Source organism: Rhineura floridana, chromosome 8, assembly GCF_030035675.1.
Source record: "Rhineura floridana isolate rRhiFlo1 chromosome 8, rRhiFlo1.hap2, whole genome shotgun sequence".
In the NCBI taxonomy this organism is placed as follows: domain Eukaryota; kingdom Metazoa; phylum Chordata; class Lepidosauria; order Squamata; family Rhineuridae; genus Rhineura; species Rhineura floridana.
Window position 1 is genome coordinate 92539167 of NC_084487.1, and position 22707 is coordinate 92561873.

General features: G+C 43.5%; 1 protein-coding gene and 1 pseudogene across 10 annotated transcripts in view; both read right to left on the reverse strand.

Moving 5' to 3' along the window:
- Window positions 1-4120: 4120 nt before the first annotated feature.
- The window catches only part of TSPAN12 (tetraspanin 12), a 92691-nt gene continuing 74104 nt past the window's right edge, over window positions 4121-22707 (reverse strand). For all 10 annotated transcript variants that reach the window (XM_061640083.1, XM_061640090.1, XM_061640089.1 and 7 more), the window contains 2 exons: window positions 12231-12374; window positions 4121-7683 (listed from right to left, as the gene is read on the reverse strand). In XM_061640083.1, the coding sequence (XP_061496067.1) occupies window positions 7378-7683; window positions 12231-12374 (450 nt within the window). In that variant the 3' untranslated portion in view covers window positions 4121-7377. The remainder of the gene's footprint in view (window positions 7684-12230; window positions 12375-22707) is intronic.
- Window positions 22360-22468, reverse strand: LOC133363455 (5S ribosomal RNA; annotated as a pseudogene).

Here is a 22707-nt window from a genome sequence, read left to right on the forward strand (position 1 = left end):
AGTCAGGCAGGTTTACCACCATTTCCCACTATTTAAGTTACACAAGCCAAGACTGTGCAAACAAAATGCTTCCAAGAATATTGCCTGATTCTGAAATTGCCTCTCCCCCCAAAAAAATTCTTGTGGGTGGACAAAAACAACCAGCATAGCAGAAAATATTTTGACACCTGTGATGTCCCTGTATATATAATACTGTAAATATGTAAGTGTGGGTTTATTAGAGTATATGTGGTAAATAGACTGAGTGAGGAGGGGAGTACATGGGTTGGAATGTTGGAGAATGTGGTATGATGATTGGCTGAGTGTCTGAAGGTATAAATGAGAGGATGACAGCTGAGAGGGGGTTCGGTTGGTTGGTTCTGCGGGTTGCTTTTGGATAGGGTGGATTGGATTAGGCGGGTAGTGAGGCAGGTTATTGATGACTAAAAAACATAAAGAGTAACACATCTTATGAAACCACACGCTTGTTGACTGAACCTTGAAGTAATCTTGTTATTCCCTGTGTATATAAATAAATATTTCTTGGTTTACCGAAACGCCGATCCTTGGCTGGACTTTCACAGACCAGAAGGGTGGGCAGGGTATATACCAAGGTTGGGAAACAGTATCAATGATGGCAGCGGTGAAGAGATAGTGTAACATCATCAGGTATCCAGAGCAACCCAGGGCTGTAATCTTTATAGGCACAAAGATACAGGGGTCTTGTGGCCTGCAAGTGCACCCAGACACAACGTAGCAATAAGCCAGGAGGAGACGAAGGCACAGTCTCAAGGCAATATTGTTTACAGGGAGTGTCTGGTGGTGCTGCCTAGCAGGAGGATCTTGAGAGATCTTTGCTAGAGCCAGTGAGAGAACCGTTTTGAGAGCAGGACCCTGAGGTGGGACCATGACAAGGCGGTGACCAGAGGAAGCGTCCTGATAACACCCCCCCCCAAAAAAACTAGAACTTTTGCTTAAGGACTTGGATAATGCACCGTTTTTTAAAGTTGGGTCTGACGGACTTCCGGGAAGGGTGACTTAGCCTGTGCCTGCTTTTGAGACGGGCTCCTGCCTCAAAAGAAGCTTATTCAGATATATCAGTCAGTTTTTTCTTTTTTTTTTGACTGATTAAACTTCTCCCGGGTAGGGAGAAACGAAGAGATTAACCTCAAAGCCTATTTTTGTTGGGACGACCAGATCTCATTAATTTATGGGACGAGGTCCAGCCGACGAAGGTGGGACGGATTTTCAACAGCAAGCTCTATCTGTTAAAGCGAACGTTCATCTTATCTTCTAAGAGAGAACGCACTAACAGGCAAGCACCCTTCTTTCTATATTTTTCTTTTACTTGACTTAAATTGTTGCTGTTTAAAAGAGATTTGCCAGATTGATCAGTTTTTGACATCTCACTGGGGAGCCATAACTTCTCTCTGCTACGCACTAATTAATAGCTTATCTCTGTTTTTGTTGCAAAAAGCTGTCCTGGATTTGCATTCTAAAGATATACACAGAAGAGGGATTTCTATTCCAGATTTTTATTTTGAAAAATATTATACTGTTTTGAGACTACTCTCTTTTTGGTCTATTTTATTTTGACGAATCTGTTTCTTGACGATTGCCATTAATTGTTTCGATCCTGGGAACTGCATTTTGTTTACTTAACTATTGGAGAGATAAGGCTGTCTGCTCTGTTTATACTGTGATGTCACCAAGTTTGGAGTATTAACCCAATTGTTGCTGAAATAAGAAGTGGTTTTCCTATATTTTTCTTTTAAAATGGCAATTAAGAAAGTGGCTGAAAATCTGGAAATAACTATGTTTCAGAAAATAATGGATGAGATTGAGATAATGAAAATTGAATTGAGTAAAATGAAGCAGGAGATTAAAGATATAAGGGTCCCTGTGAGAGAGGTGACCCTGGAAGGGGTCCCTGTGAGAGAGGAGACCCCGGAGATTGGAACAGGGGTCCCTGTGAGAGAGGAGACCCTGGAGACTGGAATAGGGGTCCCTGTGAGAGAGGAGATCCCGGAGATTGGAACCAACGTGGAACAGGAACAAGATTTGGAGTCTATGGACTTTAGAAATAAAATCTATTGTTTGGAACTCAATGTTATCTCTGAAGAAATGAATGAAGATTCTAGAGATAAAGTTATCAATGGCATGGATAATCTTCTGGACTGGAATGATGTGATGGAGCCCAATATAGAGAAAATCTATGGAATTAACTGCAGCCATGTGACAATGGAAAAACTTTTAAGAGATGACCCAGTGTATTTTGAAAAAAAGAACAGAGATATGATTTTACAGCAGTATTTCAGCAACCTATTCAGAATGGATGGCAAGAAAATATTTGGGATAGAGGTAATTCCCATCAGACTCTTACTATATGACTATGGCTTTGACAGCAAGATTATTATGGAATACTGATAATGGAAGATTGGATATTGAAATTACTGGACTTAACAAGACTACTGAAGATGGAAGATGGAAAATGGAACTAATAGAGATAATAGAACAATGGCTACTGAAATTATTGAACCTAACAGATTCTGATGTGATGGATTAATTGAAATGTTTATTTTGACTATGGTTTATGACAATAAGATTATCATAATTAGTAATGAGATGGATTAATCGATATGCTTATCTGGAAAAAAAAAATTGATAGATATATTTCTTAAAGAATTGAAACCTCTCTTTGACTTTTTGTGGAAAGAATAAAGTAATGTTTATGAGATTTGATGATTAAGTAAGATAACTACTGGAGGAAAGTGATTTTATAATATGACTTAAGAGACAGGATTGTTATATATTATAGACTTATAACTGATTTGATCTTTGACAAATGGGAAGTCAATATTTTACTCTTTATTTTTTATTTTTGTTTTTTTTTCCTTTTTTTCTTTTTTTGTTTAACTATTTTTGATTTTGTTTTTTGTCTTTGAATGTTTTATGATTTTGTCTTGTATGTTTTATGAAAATCTGAATAAAAATTATTGAAAAAAAAAAAAAAAGTTGGGTCTGACGCCTCCAACAAGGGACACAGGACGTTCTTCTCATTAACTATATACTGTATTACTTTTCTGTGACAGAGGGAATTAGGCATAGCTTGCTCGATTTTTACAATGACAATGATGAGACAAGTGAGGCACTTGTGACAAAGATCTCCAATATTCTAAAGAAGAATGGTCTCAGCATTAACATTGTATATTGTATATTCTTATGTAGCTGAAAATGCCTCTGTAAATTTTGGAAAACACAAGTCAGTGTATCAGAAATTAAAACAGATTAATGACTACCTGATACAAGGGGAATGCAAATATAATCCACAATTGCTTCAAACATGGGATGAAGGCTTTGAGTTTTGATGTAGAAACACTTATCCTTAAGGAATACAGTAAGTTTAGTTTTCCGGCCAAGAAGGCAGTCTCCTTTGTCCTTTTTTGAATTTGTAGAAATGGAACACAAAGATATGCATCGGCACGTACCAATAAGTTGGTTGGCCCTTCTACCCACTATTGAATACATACTACAAATGTTGGTCTGCATTGAGGGCATACTTTTTTTTCAGAGGGGGAAGAAGAATGTACGAAGATTGCCTGGTTCTGGTGTATGGGATCTTTTTTCCAATTGTGGTCTGCGGACATGGATGATGGCTGTCTTGGCCCTTGCCCATCTTGGCTTATACTATCTAGCCTCTGGGGATTGATGGGGTGGGCCCAGGGGGTGATAAATGCTTTCACACAAGAGAGGGTGGTGCCATCTGTCTTGAAGGAGACAGTGGGGAACCCACTCATTAAGAGGCCCTTCATGGAGCCAAAGGGTTGTAGTCAACTAAGTCCTACTCAGAGTGGTCACTTTCTTCAAGCCATCTCTCCTTGAGTTTTTCTTAAGTATGTCAGGCATTGACCTCTAGGAACAGCTGGAGAGACTCCTGTCTGAAACCCTGGAGAACTGCTGTCAGTCAGTGTATTCTAGCCTTCCCCACCCTGGTACCCTCCAAATGTTCCCCAACCGTGGCCTAGAAGAAATAATCATACAACTACATCTATCAAAAGGCAAGTCTTTCTATCTATAGTACACTAAAGAAACACTGGGGGGGGGAACTGCTCACATTTCAAAAGAAAGCCATGACAAAATATAAGACAGTAGTGGTTTTATTGCCTGTGACATTACATATTACTTTTTTATCCTTAAGCAATTGCAGTGCAAACAATTGGAACAATTTTAAAATCATAGGAGAATACAAATTTCCACTTGTGCCAGGGCACTGCTGTCCTCAAGGCTTCATCTCATAAGGGATTGTTTCCTGGTCAGACTTTGCTGACACTGATGTGAACTGCTCAAGAGTAAAGGAGCTTCACAGGTTCCATGTATTCTGCCTTAAAGGTCAATTCATATGGACCAGGGTCACATGGTAGCCACTTAAAGTTTCCTGTGGGAATGCAAAGGTCTGCAGCCTCCAACCTTGGCTTCAATCCAGCGTTGGCCCACCCCTAATTTTTGAGCAGCAGTGGAGGGGTGTCAAACTTAGCTGGACCACTTGGCAAGAGGCTAGAGAGAGTCACCTTGCCATGAACTTATGTGTGCCCCACAGTCAGCTTTTAAGTAGTTACCATAGGACTGGCAAGCATTTGAATGATATATAGTATGCAGAACAAGAATGTGGCTTGGTGTAGGAAAAAATAACTCTATAGTACATACAAATTACAGTAAGATGCACTTTTCACAATTCAATAAATATATTTTAATCTTTTTTGCCCTGTGGCAACTTAACAAACTCAGTAATCTAAATGAAAAATAGATGCAAGTGAATTTCTTACAACCTAACGTTATACTCTCTTTAACTGCCTGGATAATAGCAGCTAATCAATGTCCTGTAGTTATGTAATCACAGATCCAGTCAGACATAAATGGTGCAATGCGCTCAAGTTCTATTCTGCCTTTCACACATTTGGCTTGAGGGGACATCTTTCAAGGCATTGTTTCCTAAGATGACCCAAAGGAGAGAGGTGATTTAAAGCACTGCCTACAATCCTGGTTTGCAAATAAGGATCACAGAAAACTGTGATTCGGCAAAGTAGGACATCTACTTTTGAGCCAGGGACCGAAGAGAAAGGGAGGGGAGCTATTGCTTGTGTTAAGCAGCAGTGTTATGTCTGAACTGAGTTCAAAGGGAAGAAAAGGCTGTCTAGGCCAGCCTTCCCCAACACGGTGCCTTCTGGATGCATTGGACTACAACTCCCACCATCCCTAGATGATGCTAGGTTGGGGAAGGCTCACTAGGCCAAGTGTTGCTCCCCCCCAGCATCCATTTCCCCAAGCAATCTAGATAAAGTATGTAGGAGCAAATGACTCACAGAATGCTTCCGACATAGCACAGCTCCAGATCATTTAAGGAAATGAGCTAGGTCGTGTGCTACAAGAAAACCAAAAGCTAAGAGTATTCCACCAAGTTCAACACCTGCAAATCTCATTGGTTTCAATGGAAAAGTTAACTCTGGTTGGATCATGCCCATTTTGAACAAAAAATGAGCAGGAGAAAGAAGATTAAACATATTCTCCCAATGCCTTCCTTGCTGGAAAGAATGTAGAATCTTTCTTCAATAAATCCAGTTTCAAAAACATTCACCACTTAATATCTCCTCCTAAAAGTGGATACTTCAGATATACTCATTTCTGAGTGTTTAAAAAATCTCTTCAGACCACATAATTTAATTTGAAAATTAAAAATGCATTAAAAACTAGATGTTTCAGATATTTCTTTTAAAAACAGCTAAGTAAAGGTGCTGCAAAAAAAAGATGTTTCTCTTTTTACAAAAATCAAAGTGTTAAGTGTTGATATGGAGTTCAATTCTGCTATACATACACAAACCTTATTATATACAAATGCATCCCTGATCTTTTAGAGGCAAGTTCTACAATGTCATAGTACAGAGACTGAAATATGCTTTCTGAAAGCAAAAAATTACCAACAATGACCAAGTCTACCAATTTACCAACAATTAGTTTGCCCGTGGGATACGGGCTTTGTGCGTGTGCAGAAAAAAAATGTTCCATGTATATCCTGGATGTTGCAATGTTGGGACCAAAAAAAAAAAGTTCCAAAGATTCAACTCTTGAATGGGTGGGTTTTACTGGATATGACTACACAGGCAAGTTAACTGACACACATGGGTTCCACTTAATTGCATGTGAAAGTTTCACCCAGGGCTGGCCCTACCATTAGCCAGAGTGAGATGATCACCTCAGGTAACACTAGCTGGTCCTTCTGAGCCCACCAGCCATTCCCCTCTGTTGGAAGACAGAGCTGTGTGCCCCACACAGTCTGTCCTGCAGCACCTAAGCTAGCTTGCCTCCCTCAGGTATAACAGAGGATGCTGACTGATAATCAGCTTCAAGGTAAGATTCATGTGCCAGTCTAATCAGCTTCTGTACATGAAGTTTGGGGGCAGGGGGATCTTCTCCTTTGCCTCAGGCCACAAAATGTCTTGGTTTCCATTGTGCACATGTGCATCCAACCAGTGTAATGCAGTGGCATTTCTGTACAAAGATATTGGTGAGCCTTCCCACCCATCTCTCCATGACAGTGTCGCTGTGAATGACTCACATGCAACAAGTGTGTTCTTGCTAAATCCTGAAAATAAAAAGCTTGCAGCGTTCTGGCCCTCATGGTTGTGATTATTAATTTAAAAATGGAACATTTCCTAAAAGTTCAGAAGATGCAAGTTTTTGTTTTTGTTTTGTTTTAAGAAAGACATCCCTGCTTTCCAGCCTCGTGGCTTTAGACCCTTTTCTGGATTTTTAAGGATTGACTTTAGGGTATTCTCAGCTGTGATTAATAACTGCAGAAGAAGCATACCAGAGTGCAAAACGTCCAACAGCTGTGGCTTGCCAGCTACCGTTTCTTTAAAATGATAATGAAAATTACTTAAATTACAAATAACTGAAAACATTGATTAGGTTTGGCCTTCTACTATCAAGTAAGGCTTTCAGTGCTGAACAAGTTGCCCATACTTTGTTATAAAATTCCGATAGAATTAGAGAGCCCAAAAGTCATACCCTGATTTTTTTTTTGTCACATGCTTCCTATTTTAAAAATGTTAAGAGGATCATTTTAAAACGTTAAAATGTTCTGCTATAAACAGCATTTTACATAATGTACATCTTCTCATAAAACAGAACCTATTTGCTCTCAGTACATAAAACAGTCATTTTTTTAGTCATAAAAGTATAGCTAGATCCTTAAGATCACAATCATTAATTTATGAAATAAGATAGGAACCCAGATTCACTGTAGTTCGCAAAGGATGTCTTCATTCATTGTCTGTTTCCTTTTCTGAATTTGAATGATGAACTCAGACTCCAAATGTACAATTAACAGAATGGCTGATCACTCTAAAGTTCCTCCATTTCAAAGTGTGTGTTAAAGCTGTTTGTCATGGATGTGTGCTCCAAGATCCTTGTTAGGCTGGGTTTCAGCAGCTCCACTGAATGACATGACAGGTGCTGTGTGGTATCGTTCTTCAAGGTCAGCATTTGATCTGTACCCGGACCCCGTCGGTCATAATACAGAGCCCACAGCAAAGTAATAGTGAGGATCATAGCCAGAATCTGGGTTACCCCAATAGAGATACCTAGAAATCGAAGCACCTGTAGTTGTTTTGTTCCTCTCAAAAAGGTGTACATCTTTTTACCACAACCCTGTGGAACAAGAGAGATCAGAAAGGTTATCCACCATTAAAAGTCATCTGTGCCAAATTTCCACATTTTTTCCAACACTATTGGTGCTGTTCTTTAATGCCATATCAGTCCATAAAACAAAACAGCTCTTATCAATGATTTGATTTTGGAGAAGGGTGCTGACCTGACTTTCATTAGAGATTGGAGGCCACCAGAGTACTCAGGTGGACATAGCTAAGTTGATATGTCTCCTCTGTGTGCACCTGGGTTCTTGATGCAGCACTAATATTGGCTTGATGACTGGTGTGTGTGTGGCAGCATGCCTGTCAGGATTCCACCACCTTCTTCAGGATTCCTGTTCAATAAAGTCTCAGTTTTACGTATTTGTCTGGGTTATTGGGAAATTTGGAAAGCTTTAACATTAACATTTCAACATTAACATATTGTCCATCCCACTTCCTAACCATGTCTTTGCCTGAGCACCCGCATGGACTCAACAGTAACACTGAGGCCTACCTTGTCTTGGCCACTCAGGATTCCATGATAACTATGGGTCTGTCCAACATATAATCAGGCCAACACATGCACTGAGTAACACTTTGTATCTGGTGCTCTCGACTAGTCAGGAAAATGGTGACCTAGAATTCCCTGACATCCATCCCTTTACTTGTTACAAACAGGTCACTTTCTGGTAAGTTTTAGAGTTTCAGTGATTACTCTTTTCTGCAGGATTGGTGGACCTATTAGAATGGTCCTCCCCTGGATGAAATCTGAGGAATTCCCATGAGCCCTTGACAAGGTGGCTCTAAATGTTTTGTGGGATGCTGAGATGACTCACGTATTGACACAATTTTTGCCATGACTATCGAAATACGTTCTCCCCCATTGAATAAATGGGAAACTGCCTGTTAGTTGACTGGAAAGCTGGGAGTGATAAAGCAGTTGGGAAGAAGGCTAGAACACAAGTGGCAGGAGGTAAGAGCTCCTTTTAGACAGCATATTTTGCAGCAAAGCAATACTTCTCTAGCACCACTGTATCCCCACAGTGCCACCCAGAGAAGCTTGCCCTAAGTGATATAGGGTTTTCTCCAGCTTAGCCCACAGAGATATCTTAATAAACTCTCAGAATACCATGTTGTTGTCAAACTACTCTCAGGATAAAATCAGTTGCATTCACCTCAACTTGGATGCAATTAGCTCTGCAAGCAGTCAAAGAATGTGTACAGCAACATCTAGTCTTCCTTTCCTGGATGCATTTCAGTTATTGAGACCAATGGACATAGACATGTAGACTGTCACCTGTTTGCAAGTGCTTCGAGGAATGTGGCCTACTACCCGGCTTCCAACATCTAGCAGGAAGACTGGGTTCAGGAAATAACTAATGTCTCCTTGCAGGAGGAGGTAATTTCAGTTGTGCTAAAGAAGCCCACCTTGGACGGCAAAGATTGTTCAAACTACTAACCAGTTGCAAATATTCCCTGCTGGGGCAAGGTGCTTGAGGAAGTGCTTGTTGTGCTAGTTTGAGCATTTTAGAGTGACAATGACTATCTGAATCCATTTGTCTGGTTTCAGACCTGGCTCCGAAATGGACTTATCCTGATGGCTACGCTCCTATGCTAGGAGAAATCAGGATGATTTCATAATTTTCCTTGAGTCCTTGATAGCTTTTGATACCACTGACCATGGTATCATTCTAGATTGACTGGCTAGGAAAGGAATTGGGGACACTGTGCTGCATGTAGTGCTAGGAAAGTTGCTCTACTTCATGGCATTCGTGTTATATTGTTCTACTAGACTCCATTTTCTCTCCCATCCTGGTTCAACATCTACATGAAACTGCTGAGTGAGGTTACCCAGAATTTTGGAGGCAGGTGTAGCATCTCTGGCATAAAATGCCTTCTAACAGATGCATCTGGTATGCCAGCTACAATCCCTCCTGGTCAGAGATACCTAAGTAATTGTTATTGATACTCTGGTGACATCCAGACTAGACCACTGCAATGAAGCATACATACAACATTAAACTTTTTTTTTTCCAGAATCATCAACTGCTCCAGAATACTGCCACAAGGTTGGTGACTGGGATCAGCCAAAGGAAACATATATTCTTAAACAACCTTCACTGGATGGTCTACTTTAGAGCAGAATTCAAAGTTTTGGTGCTTTCCTTTAAAGCCATATATCGTTTGGGCCACAGGCATCTGAAGAGCAGCCTACTCCCACATAAACGTGCCCGTATGTTGAGGTCATCTTCAGAGGCTTTTCTGTAGGTACCCATATGCTTGAGGATGATGACTGGAGTGAAGCTCCCCACTTTTTTTGTTAAGATTGCCAATTTGTGGTTTCTAAAGAGTGTGTTCTGTTTGATGTAGCATGTCCTGCCTGTCCTAGTGCTTGTAAAAGTAGCTGTCTCCCTGAGGTACACACAGGTGATACAGCGTTTGGAGTGACAGAACATCACCTGCAGGTCCTGCAATTTAATTTACATTATCGAATGCAAAAGACCAGGATGTCATATCCAATACGTAGGAAAAACCACAACTGACCTATGCACGCACTTCAGGAACCACAAGTCGGCAATTTTGACAAAAAAAGTGGAGCAACCAGTTGCAAAGCATTTTAACACTGAGGGTCACAGCCTGTTGGACTTTTCTATTACAGCGATAGAGATGCCAGCAGATCCAGCAGCATTGACCAAAAGGGAGAACTTTTGGATTTACTCCCTGGACACATTGGCACCACATGGCCTGAACCTGGAGGACAGTACCACCACTACTTAGCTTCTGCAAAGGAAGCCCCTCTGAGCATTCCATCCTCAAAGCTCTATAACTGCCACCTTGGTAACAACATTTGTAATTTGGCAGCTGATGAAAGCGGAAGCTGAAACGTTTTGTTAATATAATAAAAACCTCTGTTTTGTTAATCACAATTACTTCATATAGTTTTAGGTGATTAATGGAATCCTTATAGGGATCCAGAGCAAGCTTGAGTGAAGTTCTGTTTGTTGCTTTCAAAACTGTCTACATATATGACAGAGCTTATTTTTAGCTTCCTAGTCATAAAACAGCTTTTTTTCAAGTTAAGGCTCTTTTCCCTCTTTTCTTCTACTGAACCTTTTGAGGTCACAAAAAATTATGTTTAACTGAAGTCAATAAAAAGCTGAGATAGCTCTCTGACTTTGCAAAAAAAGTCTCTAAAACTCCATACAATGACACAGATGTTTAAAATGGACTCCAAAAATGATTCTAAGTTTCTTCTTTTTACAAAAAATCAGGCACTATTGAATAAGAAAGCTACAGATCTCCATTGGTGGAAATTCAAAAAGGCCAAATGCTTCTGAGGAGTCTTTTGGAGGTACGTGACATGTGATAATAGAGAATAATTGATTGGATCTCCTGTAATTATTCACTAATAACTATGAAGTTAAAAGGTTCATATTCAAATCTCCACACAATGACAGAAGCAACTAGGAAGATAATGAAAAGAGCAAGTATATAATTCACTGCAGGTGGCCTGCCATCTTCTGTGGCTTGTATCTTACCACAAAGTGTAAATGTAAAATTTAAAAAGTTTTTTTTAAAAATGAGGAAAGTCAAATGCGTACAGGGAAGCAGATTAGAACAGCAGGCTTTTTAGACCAATGGCCTATCCAGCAATTTGATGCCAACAAGGGGTCTTCCTTGCACACGTATTTACACACTCTTTCTGCTATTTATTTCAGCGGAGAGGCCAGCTCCATATAGTTGCCCATGGTATGTTCAGAAGCTGATGAATTTTCACATTCACAGAGGATAAGGATAAGTACCAGCCAATCGCTGTGGAACAACAAGAGGAGAGGGCTATTACCCGCATGTCCTGTTTATGGGCTTCCCAGAGGCATGTGGATGCCAGGCTAGACAGACCTTTGTTGTGTACTGATCCAGCACAGCTCTTCTTATGTGCACTGGGGCCCCTCCTTAGAGTGAGACGGTAGCACTCCCATTCTGCGTTTGGCGGCAGCAGCAGCTCCTGACCTTGCCACGGATCGCGGAAAGGAAGCTCCCAGGCATCTCCCCCCAAATGCAGTCAGTGCAGATGTCAATAAGCCCGCATGCATGTCCCACCTACTTCTCCCATCCCTGCGCGTGCATGCCTCTCATCAACCAAGATGGTGGCGGAGGCTTCCCTAATGGGCTGACACCTCTGCCACCACACAGGGCGCACATCATTTACAGGGACGATAGAGGTAGGTGGGACATGCGGTTGGGTTTATTAGCCCTGCCTGTATGGAGGGGCTGGGTTATGATGCTACGGGCCTGGTGCAGGCTGGTGCCCAAGGACCCAGGCATGCCTAGCACAAGCCCTGCATGGATGGGTGAATGTCTTTGATGAGGACGGACACCATTTTCCCAATGGGAAAGATACAGTCCAAGAACACACCATTGCTACCTTATTTATTCCTCCACCTAATTCTATTGTTCTGCTGCAAAAGCCTTTGTATGACACACCTGCAATGACCTATGGGAGAAGCTACCATCCCAATTACAGCATCCACTACGTATCTTAGAAGCAAACATGTATGTCCTTACCTCCTGGTAAAGGTCACTAAGATCCTCATGGTGTGCCTGCTTGGAGCATCCTGGGAATTCTCTCACACAACAGGAATCGGGAGGCCAATCCATCTCCGTCATTTCCAACCAATCAGTGAAGTACACCACTCCACAGCATTTAAACTGCAACAGGAAGATTGCCCAAGTGTGATGCTCCATGGGCATTAAGAACAAATCCCAGTTCCATTCCATCCTGCATCCTGTGCAGCATGAAGGCCAGTATGACTTTGAATCATATTAATACTATTGGATGTACAATTTTCCTCCCTTCAAACCAGGCCATATAGTTCTGCTTGCCATTCTTCCACCTTGGCTGAAATTCATAAATCACTTACTCTGGAGGTGGCCCAGCTGTCCCATAAACTCCAGGAAAGCCCTAGTGATCTTCCTCTCAGACTACATTTTGTGATTTAAAGCCATTAATGCTATCCTGCTAACCTCAGGCCCATTCCTGTACCTTGTGATGTATAGCTGTTTTTAACAACTGGAGCAGATATTAGGAAGTCAGAGGGACTGTGTAAAAACACAGCCAAGAAAGGATCTCATTAATTTAAAAAAAAAAATCCTTTCCAAACTAAAATTACGTGCTTTCAGTAAAATTAAAGGATAGATATTCATGAAGGCATAAAATGAGTGCTGCTCTACCGCATTTAATAGCTGAGCTATAAGTGGTCAAAAATAGTTAGCATAATGTGCAAAATGGGAAACACACCAAATTAGTTATATTTCTATAATAGAGAGACAGCTTTTCAAATTAAACCTCCTAAAATATTGCCTCTGGGCAGGGATACATTTTATAAGTACCCCTATTTCAAAAGTTAGAATTTGTATATTTGGCAAGAGAGTGCTACTGGGGTTCTGGCTTATTTTAAAGAAAGGACTACAGCAGGAAATGTATATTCATAAGCAGTCACTTTGGTGGCATGATAATAATAATAAATAATAAACTTTAATTTATAGGCCGCCTATCTGGCCAATGGCCACTCTAGGCGGCATACAATAAAGCACAATAAAATACATGGTAAAATATGATACAATAAAAACAATATAACCAGTACAGCACAATGCAAAATTACAATATTTAGTAAAGTTGTCAGTAATAGTTCACCTTAGAAGTCTCAAGTTCATAAAGGCCTGATGGAAAAGCCAAGTCTTCAGGTCTTGGCGAAATATATATAAGGAAGGGGCATGTCGAAGATCTATTGGGAGGGAGTTCCAAATCGTGGGGACCGCCACAGAGAAGGCCCTCTCCCGAGTCCTCACCAACCCAATCACTTTAGTTGACAGGACTGAGAGGAGGCCCTGAGTGGCAGATCTTGTAGGGCGGCACAATTTATGACGTTGGAGGCGCTCCATCAGGTATACTGGGCTGAAACCGTACAGGGATTTATAGGTTAATACCAACACCTTGAATTGAGCCCGGAAAATAACTGGAAGCCAGTGTAGATCGTACAGCACTGGGGTACTATGATCATAACGGTGGGTGTTCGTAAGTAGACGAGCCGCCGTATTTTTTACTAGCTGTAATTTCCGGACTGTTTTCAAGGGCAACCCCACGTAGAGCGCATTGCAGTAGTCTAAATGAGAGGTGACCAGAGCGTGTACTACGAGTGGGAGCTGGTGGACAGGAAGGTAGGGTTGCAGTCTGATGATGATCAGGCAAAGGTTATTCTACATTTTGAGAATCTCAACCTTCTTTTTAAAACAGGTTTCTAGCCCTCATGATAGACAAGATTTCAAAGCGTATAGCAAAAAATTCTAGAGGGAGAGTTGTACTGGTCAACTGAAGCAAAACTAACAGAGAATGCGGTCACCTTAGAGATTAGCAGATTCATTGTGGCATAAGCTTTTATGGTCCAGAACTCAGTTTGTCAGATGCAATGATATGAATTATGCAGAGAGGGAGAGAGAGAGAGAGAAGTAAAGAGTGGGGAATGTTAGTTTAAACTGAAGCCAAAAGGCCCAGCAAGGCAAGAAACAGGAATGTTTCCTTATTATGCCATGTCAATAATGCAAATAGATACCTAAAGAGCATCAGTTACTTTCTGAAGCAAGTTCCTATTGAATCCTAATCTGATAAATCAATACATGGGGTTGTATCCAAGTAAATTCTACTCAGAGTAGGCCCATCAATATTAAAGAACCTGTTAGTCATGTCCAACAACTTCAATGGGTCTACTCTGAGTAGCAGTACCACTGGATGCAAACCATGAATTTCAATTAAGCCACTTCACACTGGAGTTTCCCTCTTGTCGGGATGCAGGGTTGGGGTCCCGGGGATTTAGATCAATGGGATTCACAAGAACTGGAGAGAAGGGAGGGGGCTGTTTACGTTGTTACGTGTCCTACCAACAGACTGACTGGGTGTCATATTTGCATTTTGCAGAGTTTGCCTATAACAACTCCTTACACTCCAGCACTAAGCAAACCCCGTTTTTCGCTAATTATGGATTTCATCCTAAAGCCTTCCCAAGCAGCTCAGAAGGGGTGTTGGTGCCCGCTGCAGGAGACTTTCTGAAGGAATTACAGGCTGCGCAACAGACGTTGAAACAGCAGCTAAACGAAACCAAGACGGAGTACAAGAGAGTTGCTGATCTGCACAGGAGAGAGGGCCCTCCCCTCCAACCAGGAGACCAGGTATGGCTGTCCACCCGTTTCCTTCAAATGCCAGGCAAATGTAGGAAATTACAAGACAAGAGGGTGGGGCCTTTTGAAATAGAGGCTCAAATCAATCCCGTGGCGTACCGACTGAAGTTACCAGACACGTTTAAAATGCACCCTGTGTTTCATCGATCTCTGCTAATGAAAGCAGCCCCTCCCAGTGATTTACGGCCAGAGGAGCCTCCAGGGGCTCCGCTCCTAGTAAATGAGCAGACTGAGTTTGAAGTTGAGGAAATCCTGGACTCCAGAATAAGGCACAACAAATTGCAGTATTTGATTCACTGGAAGGGTTATGGGCCAGCAGATAGATCTTGGGAGGCTGAAACTGACGTGCATGCTCCAGAATTGGTAAAACTTCTTCACCAACGTTTTCCCCATCGCCCCAAGCCAGTCGGGGGGGGGAGCACAGCCTGGGAGAGAGGATGATGTCGGGACGCAGGGTTGGGGTCCCGGGGATTTAGATCAATGGGATTCACAAGAACTGGAGAGAAGGGAGGGGGCCACTTCGCCCGAGTGGAGTGAAGACGAAGCAGAGGAAATTCCAGAGATAGAGTTACCTAGCAACAGGGACCTTGAGGGTTTTACAGTTGCAAAATCTCCCCTGGACGTTCCCACGCCTCCTCTGCTCCGAAGCTCAGAGCAGACGGGGGAAGAGGGAGGGCTGCTCCAGACAGAGAAGCCTGAAGAAAGTTCAAAGCCTGCCCCCTCCCTTTCCCCCATACCGGAGTTGGAGACTTCAGAAGGGGGCCATGCTTCCCCCGTCGCCGCGTACTCGAAGACAGTTGAAGAGACAAGAAAGGGGGGGGAGGAGGGTGGCAACTGAGGGTCCAGTAAGGAGGAGCGAAAGGCTCCGCGCCCATTTGCCCCCTTCTTAAGAGACAGGCGGGAAAGCAGTTCCTTGCTCTGTCAACTTTCTTCCACGTCGCAGGATCTATAACTCTGTGTTGCTTCATGAGAAGGCGCAGTCTATGTTTGGATATTACCTTAATAAAAACTGAATTGCTTTCAACCACAAGCCTGGTTCCTGAGTCCCGTCCTGGGCCTGACACCTCTGAAGCATGACAACTTCCAAGCTTGTAATGTCCAGGAGATTGAAATGCTTATTCAGGTTTCTGAGTATCACTGGTTTTAGATTTGTATCTATTTATTCTAATATAAAGGAAGTCGGGTTTTGCCCTCTGTTTTGAATACAGCTCATTTACATGTGTGCTCTGCATAGTAGTGGAGTAACAGATCTTGTGTTGCTGGGCCTTGAGGGCTCACTCTGAAACAACATCCTCTCTGCTGCATGTGTAAGATTACATATACTTAGGCTTGGCGACTAGTGTCTTCAACAGCAAAGTGTTTCCATTAGCTACACCTGGAGGGGAATGGGTTGATTTGCCCATCAGTTGCAAAATCACTTTGAAGCTGAATTAAAAAAAAAAAAGATTTCAAACGCCTCCCACAGTTAAAAAGGGGCGGGGTTTGACAAGCTTCGTGTGCCTCCGTTTTCAGAAGAGAAAGGTGGAGAAGCACTGAAACCTTATTGTTCCTTCCCTGACATTCAATTCAACTTTTTTCAAAAACAATTATGTGTTTGGCAAGCCTATAGCTAGGGGGTCTTGGGGGGGCTGCTGCGGGAGACTAAGGATATACCGGAGGGGCATTATAAAAATTCAAACCACAAATATTGTTAAAATGTTTAGTTATTCATCAAGTTACTATAATAAATTGTTAAGTTTTAAGAAACATTTCAAAAGTAAAAGTGCCCATCATTTTATGCTCAAGCCAGGAATTTCAGTGTCCATCTCAGCAATCAAGGAAATAACCACGGCCTACTGGAGTTTGCTGGACTCAGCTAGAAAGGGCAGTGCAAAAATAAATCCCCGTCTCCCATCGCAAGCGATAAAGCTGCTGCATCGAACTGGCAGAGCAATCCTAACTCCCTGCTGCTGCCAGCAGAGCTCAGTGGAACCATGGCTGCATCTGCTCAAGGTGGCAGCAATAGAAGGGGACCTTATCTCTGAGATCCAGTGCCTGCAAGGGAAGAGGACCATCACCGCCCAGGGAGGGAGAGCCATCTGCCTGCTTTGCTGCTGCTGCTGCTTGGCCAACATCTCTGCTCTCTCCTTCTTGGGCTCCTGCTCTGCATGTGGGCACCTTGCAGGACCAGGCCCCAGCTGTCTGGATCTCTGTTGCGGTCGTTGGCCTGGATAGGGTTGCTGTCGCTCGGGAGAGGACGCTAATACCATCATTGTGCTGCTGCTATCATCTGCTGCTGCCATCTGCTGCCTGCTTCTATCAGCTGCTGCGGTCGATTGCTGTGTGCTATTGTCACCTGCTATTGTCATCTGTCGCTTGCCTAGAACCGTTGTGGACGCTGTTGCTGCGGCTGCTATTGCCTAGACCTGAGTGTGGACGTTGCCATCACTACTGGCACTTTATTATTTTAATGTTGTTGTGTTGTATGAGTGAGGATTGTGTGTGTGTATGTCGTGTGTGTGTGTGAATTTAGTGTGTATTGGTGTGAATGTGCATTGTGTGAGTGTCTGTGACTTGGTGTGTGTGTATATGTGAGTTTTATTTGTTTTAATATGTGCCTGGGAGAGAGTATTATACATCGACCGGGGAGACGTTCGGGTGCCCCAATTAGCGTAGTGACGGGTAATGGGAGGTATGGCGTTGTGAGGAGAACGTGCCAGATAAGGGGAACTCGTCCCAGACAAGTAGTGTCTGTGACTTGTTCCGGTTCTCCTCACATCCCCAGGACTGATGGTTGTTCTATCAGTCAGCCTTCGGATCTCCATGTGCTGTTGTTAAACGCCAGGTCGGTTCACCATAAGATCTCCCTTGTCCATGATTTAATTGTGGACGAGGCTGCCGACCTGGCGTGTATAACTGAGACCTGGGTGGGCGATCAGGGAGGCGTTGCTCTTTCCCAGCTCTGCCCACCTGGGTATGCGGTTCAGCATCATGGTAGAACCGAAGGACGGGGAGGTGGGGTTGCTGTGGTCTATAGGAGTTCTTTCTCACTCACCAAGCACCCTGTCCAGGTGACGACTGGTTTAGAGTGTCTCCACCTTGTGTTGGGCCAGAGAGACAGACTGGGAATTTTGTTGGTGTACCGCCCGCCCTGCTGCCCAACAAATTCCCTAACTGAGCTGACAGAGGTAGTCTCGGAGGTACTGTTGCAGTCCCCTAGACTTTTAGTACTCGGGGACTTCAACGTCCATGCCGAGACTGCTTTATCTGGGGCGGCTCAGGACTTCATGGCATCCATGACAACCATGGGGCTGCCTCAGGTTGTTACCGGCCCAACGCATGTGTCGGGACATACTCTTGATTTGATCTTCGCCACTGGGCATGGAGATGGTGATCTGGTGGTTGGGGATTTGTCATCTACCCCATTGTCATGGACAGATCACCGCTTGCTGAAGTTTAGGCTCACAGCGACCCTTTCCCTCTGCAAGGGTGGGGGACCTATTAAATTGGTCTGCCCCTGGAGACTAATGGATCCTGAGGGTTTCCAAAGGGCTCTGGGGGATTTTCTGACTGAGAAGACTGGCGCTCCTGTCGAAGCCCTGGTTGGATTGTGGAATACGGAGCTGACCCGGGCGGTTGACACGATCGCTCCCATGCGCCGCCTCCTATGTAGAGCTCATACAGCTCCATGGTATACCGTGGAGCTGAGAGTGATGAAGCAAGAGAGGAGGAGGCTTGAGTGCAGATGGAGGCGAAATCCTGACGAATGCAATTATGCTTTGGTAAGTGCTTCTTCTAAGCGGTATATAGTAGCGGTGAGGGCAGCAAAAAAGAGATATTTTGCTGCCACAATTAAGGCATCTCTCTCCCGCCCGGCGGAGCTCTTTAAAATTGTACGAGGGCTTTTACATTCTGGCCCTCGGGATATTATGGATTCATCTGTAGCCCGCTGTGATGAGTTCGCGAGGCACTTCCAGGATAAGATCGCATGCATTCGCCGGGACTTAGACTCCAATGTTATGACAGTGAGTTCCAACGAAGCATCCAGAACACAGTCTTGTCCTTATTTATTGGATGAGTTTCAGTCTGTACAGCTTGAGGATGTTGACAAGATCCTTGGACTGGTGCGGGCGACCACATCTGTTCTGGACCCTTGCCCCTCTTGGCTGGTGAAAGCTGGCAGGACCAGAACCGCCGGCTGGGCCAAGGAGATAATAAACGCCTCTTTGAGAGAGGGAGTGGTCCCTGACTGCCTAAAAGAGGCGGTAGTGAGACCACTCCTGAAGAAACCCTCTTTGGACCCAGATAACCTGAACAACTATAGACCTGTGGCGAATGTTCCGTTCTTGGGCAAGGTACTGGAACGGGTGGTTGCTGGCCAGCTCCAGGGGCTCTTGGATGACACTGATTATCTTGATCCATTTCAATCCGGTTTTAGGCCCGGTTTTGGCACCGAAACAGCCTTGGTCGCCCTGTACGATGACCTTTGTCGGGAGAGGGACAGGGGGAGTGTGACTCTGTTGATTCTCCTTGATCTCTCAGCTGCTTTTGATACCATCGACCATGGTATCCTTCTGGGAAGACTCACGGAGTTGGGAGTTGGGGGTACTGCTTGGCAGTGGCTCCGCTCCTACTTGGTGGGTCGCCACCAGAAGGTAGTGCTTGGGGAACATTGCTCGATACCCTGGACTCTCCATTGTGGAATCCCGCAGGGATCGGTACTGTCCCCCATGCTTTTCAACATCTACATGAAGCCGCTGGGTGCGGTCATCAGGAGTTTTGGGCTGCGTTGTCATCAGTACGCTGATGACATGCAGCTCTATTTCTCCTTTTCATCCTCCTCAGGTGAGGCTGTTAACGTGCTAAACCGTTGCCTGACCGCGATAATGGACTGGATGGGAGCTAACAGACTAAAGCTCAATCCAGACAAGACTGAGACGCTGTTGGTGAGTGCCTTCTCTGCTCAGATGGTGGATGTTCATCCTGTTCTTGATGGGGTTACACTCCCCTTGAAGGAACAGGTTCATAGCTTGGGAGTTCTTTTCGATCCTTCCCTGTCTCTTGAGGCCCAGGTGGCCTCGGTGGCATGGAATGCTTTTTACCATCTTCGATTGGTAGCCCAGCTACGTCCCTATCTGGACAGTGACGACCTCGCTTCAGTTGTTCATGCTCTGGTAACTTCTAGATTGGACTACTGCAATGCGCTCTACGTGGGGCTGCCCTTGAAGACTGTTCGGAAACTACAGCTAGTCCAGAATGCAGCGGCCAGATTGTTGACGCGGACCAGAAGGTCCGCTCATATAACACCTGTTCTGGCCCGTCTGCACTGGCTTCCTATTTGTTTCCGGGCTAGATTCAAAGTGCTGGTTTTGACCTATAAAGCCCTACACGGCATGGGACCGCAATACCTGGTGGAACGCCTCTCCCAATATGAACCTACCCATACACTACGCTCAACATCTAAGGCCCTCCTCCGAGTACCATCCCATCGAGAGGCTCGGAGGGTGATGACTAGATCCAGGGCCTTTTCAGTAGTGGCCCCCGAACTGTGGAACAGTCTCCCTGATGAGGTGCGCCTGGCGCCGACGCTACTATCTTTTCGGCGCCAGGTGAAAACCTTTTTATATTCCCAGGCATTTTAAAGTGTATTTTAAACAGCATTTCCGTATTTTGGATGTTGTTTGGTTCGTTATTGTTTGTTTGTTTGTTTTTTATTATTTATTGTATTTATATATTGTGCTTGTTTTTATCTTTTTGTACACCGCCCAGAGAGCCTTCGGGCTTAGGGCAGTATATAAATTAAACTAAATAAAATAAATAAATAAATAAAATGAGGCAGCTCCTGGTTGGTACAGCAATTGGGCCCAAAGTGAGCCTGATGCTAGCCATACTAGCTCAGGATCCAGAAGATTCTGGGCTGGCTCAACCCCACCCTCAGAACATCCAGTTTCAGGGACACCACCAGTGGGAAGTGAGCAAAAGGATGTATCATTTCCATCCAAAGCCCCCACAGCCTGGCATACTGAGGGTTTGGATTGCGGCCTCAGTCGTACACAGAGGAGATCCATTTAAATCAGTGGGCAGGACTAACTTACATCCATTTATTTCAGTGACTCTACCCTGAGTATGAGTTGGCTACAAGCGATTGCTATGTCGGTTCACTCACTGGAAAGCAGAAACAGGTTGACTTCTTAATGAAGATTTGGGGTAAAATGCTTCTGCATATTTTCACTTAAACCCCTGTAAGTATAAAGACTATAGACTGATTTTTTTTCCCCAATGAAAGCTGAACATCAAGGGATGAAGTCTTGATTATTACACATGTCAGCAATTCCACACAAGTACTCCCCACAGCCACAGCTATTCAGAATTTGATTTTTGGCCGCAGACATTAGTGACTCCACCTTTCAATCAAGTCACCAGAGTGCAAGAAGAATTACTCTAAGAACCCATTTTTCAGGTTAAACAAACTGGGATTCTTTCTGTCTATCTTCATAAAAAGCCAGTATTTCTTCCGAGTAGCTTTAGAGGAACACAGCTTTAAACTTGTTAGTTCTATATTCTATTTATTGAGTTCTTTCTAAAACAAATACAGACTTATTACATGTAGCCAGGAAACATTTAAATAAACAGGAAGCCTGTGCAACAGTGATAGATTTCAGATTTCAACCAGGGCAAGAGAATGGCAGGCAGCTAAAGTGTTCTTTTCCTGAGCATGAACATGTATCTGGAATTAATGGCTTTTACCTTGTGCACTTCCATACTTTTGCTATAGAATGGTTCATTCTTTAAAAAAACAGCTCTGTGATTCTTCCTCAGCCAGAGACAAAAATATACAAAACCAGTGCTGTTTTCACCATCAGTTAGATGCAAGGTTTTTTTTAAAAGGCACACAAAAATTGGCCACTTTTAACTTAACAGCAATCCAAGAGTACTTGCAATTTTTTGGAAGCATTCTTTCAGACGCTTTCCAACTCTTCAGTATTATGCTTTTCTGAATATTCCATGCCAAGCCCAACTTTAGACATTGACATTTTCAATTCAATTTTGAATTCAAAACCTCTCAAGTCAATTTTAGCAATTTCTACACGGTGCAACTGCATTGATTTGATTTCAGCTTTATTTATTATTACGTTTGTATATCACCTTTCCTCCAAGGAGCTCAAGGTGGCGTACAAACATGGCTCTTCCCTCCCGATTTTATCCTCACAATAACCATGTGAGGTAAGTTAGGCTGAAAGAGAATGAGTAGCCCAAGTTCATCTGATGAACTTCAGAACAAGTAGGGATTTGAACCCTGGTCTCTCAGGTCCCAGTCCAATGCTCTAACTCCTACACCACACTTGTGGGAAAAGCTTATTTTTACTTGTTGTTGTTATATGCCTTCAAGTCAATTACAACTTATAGCGACCCTATGAATCTTTTGGATATACTCATAGGGTTTTCACGGTAAGAGGTATTCAGATACAGTTTACGGTATCTAAGTCTATGGTACCTGGTATTCCCAGGCGGTCTCCCATCCAAGTACTAGCCAGGCCTGACCCTGCTTAGTTTCCGAGATCAGGCATGTTCAGGGTAGTATGGCCATAAGCCTCTTTTACTTATGAACACTAAAATTGCCACCGGAGGTCAGGTCAGAGATCCATCTAACCCAGTACAGTTTTCAGTGGTGGGCAACGCTTGTCCTCACTCGTTGATTGTTCTCAGCTTAATTTACTGTCAGAGCAATGCAAGTCCCCTTTGCACCACAAAGGTAGGGGGAGGTTGGATTTAGGCCGATGGGATCCTCCTCGCCCTTTCCCCTAGCTGCTGCCTGTGGACTGATGTGGAG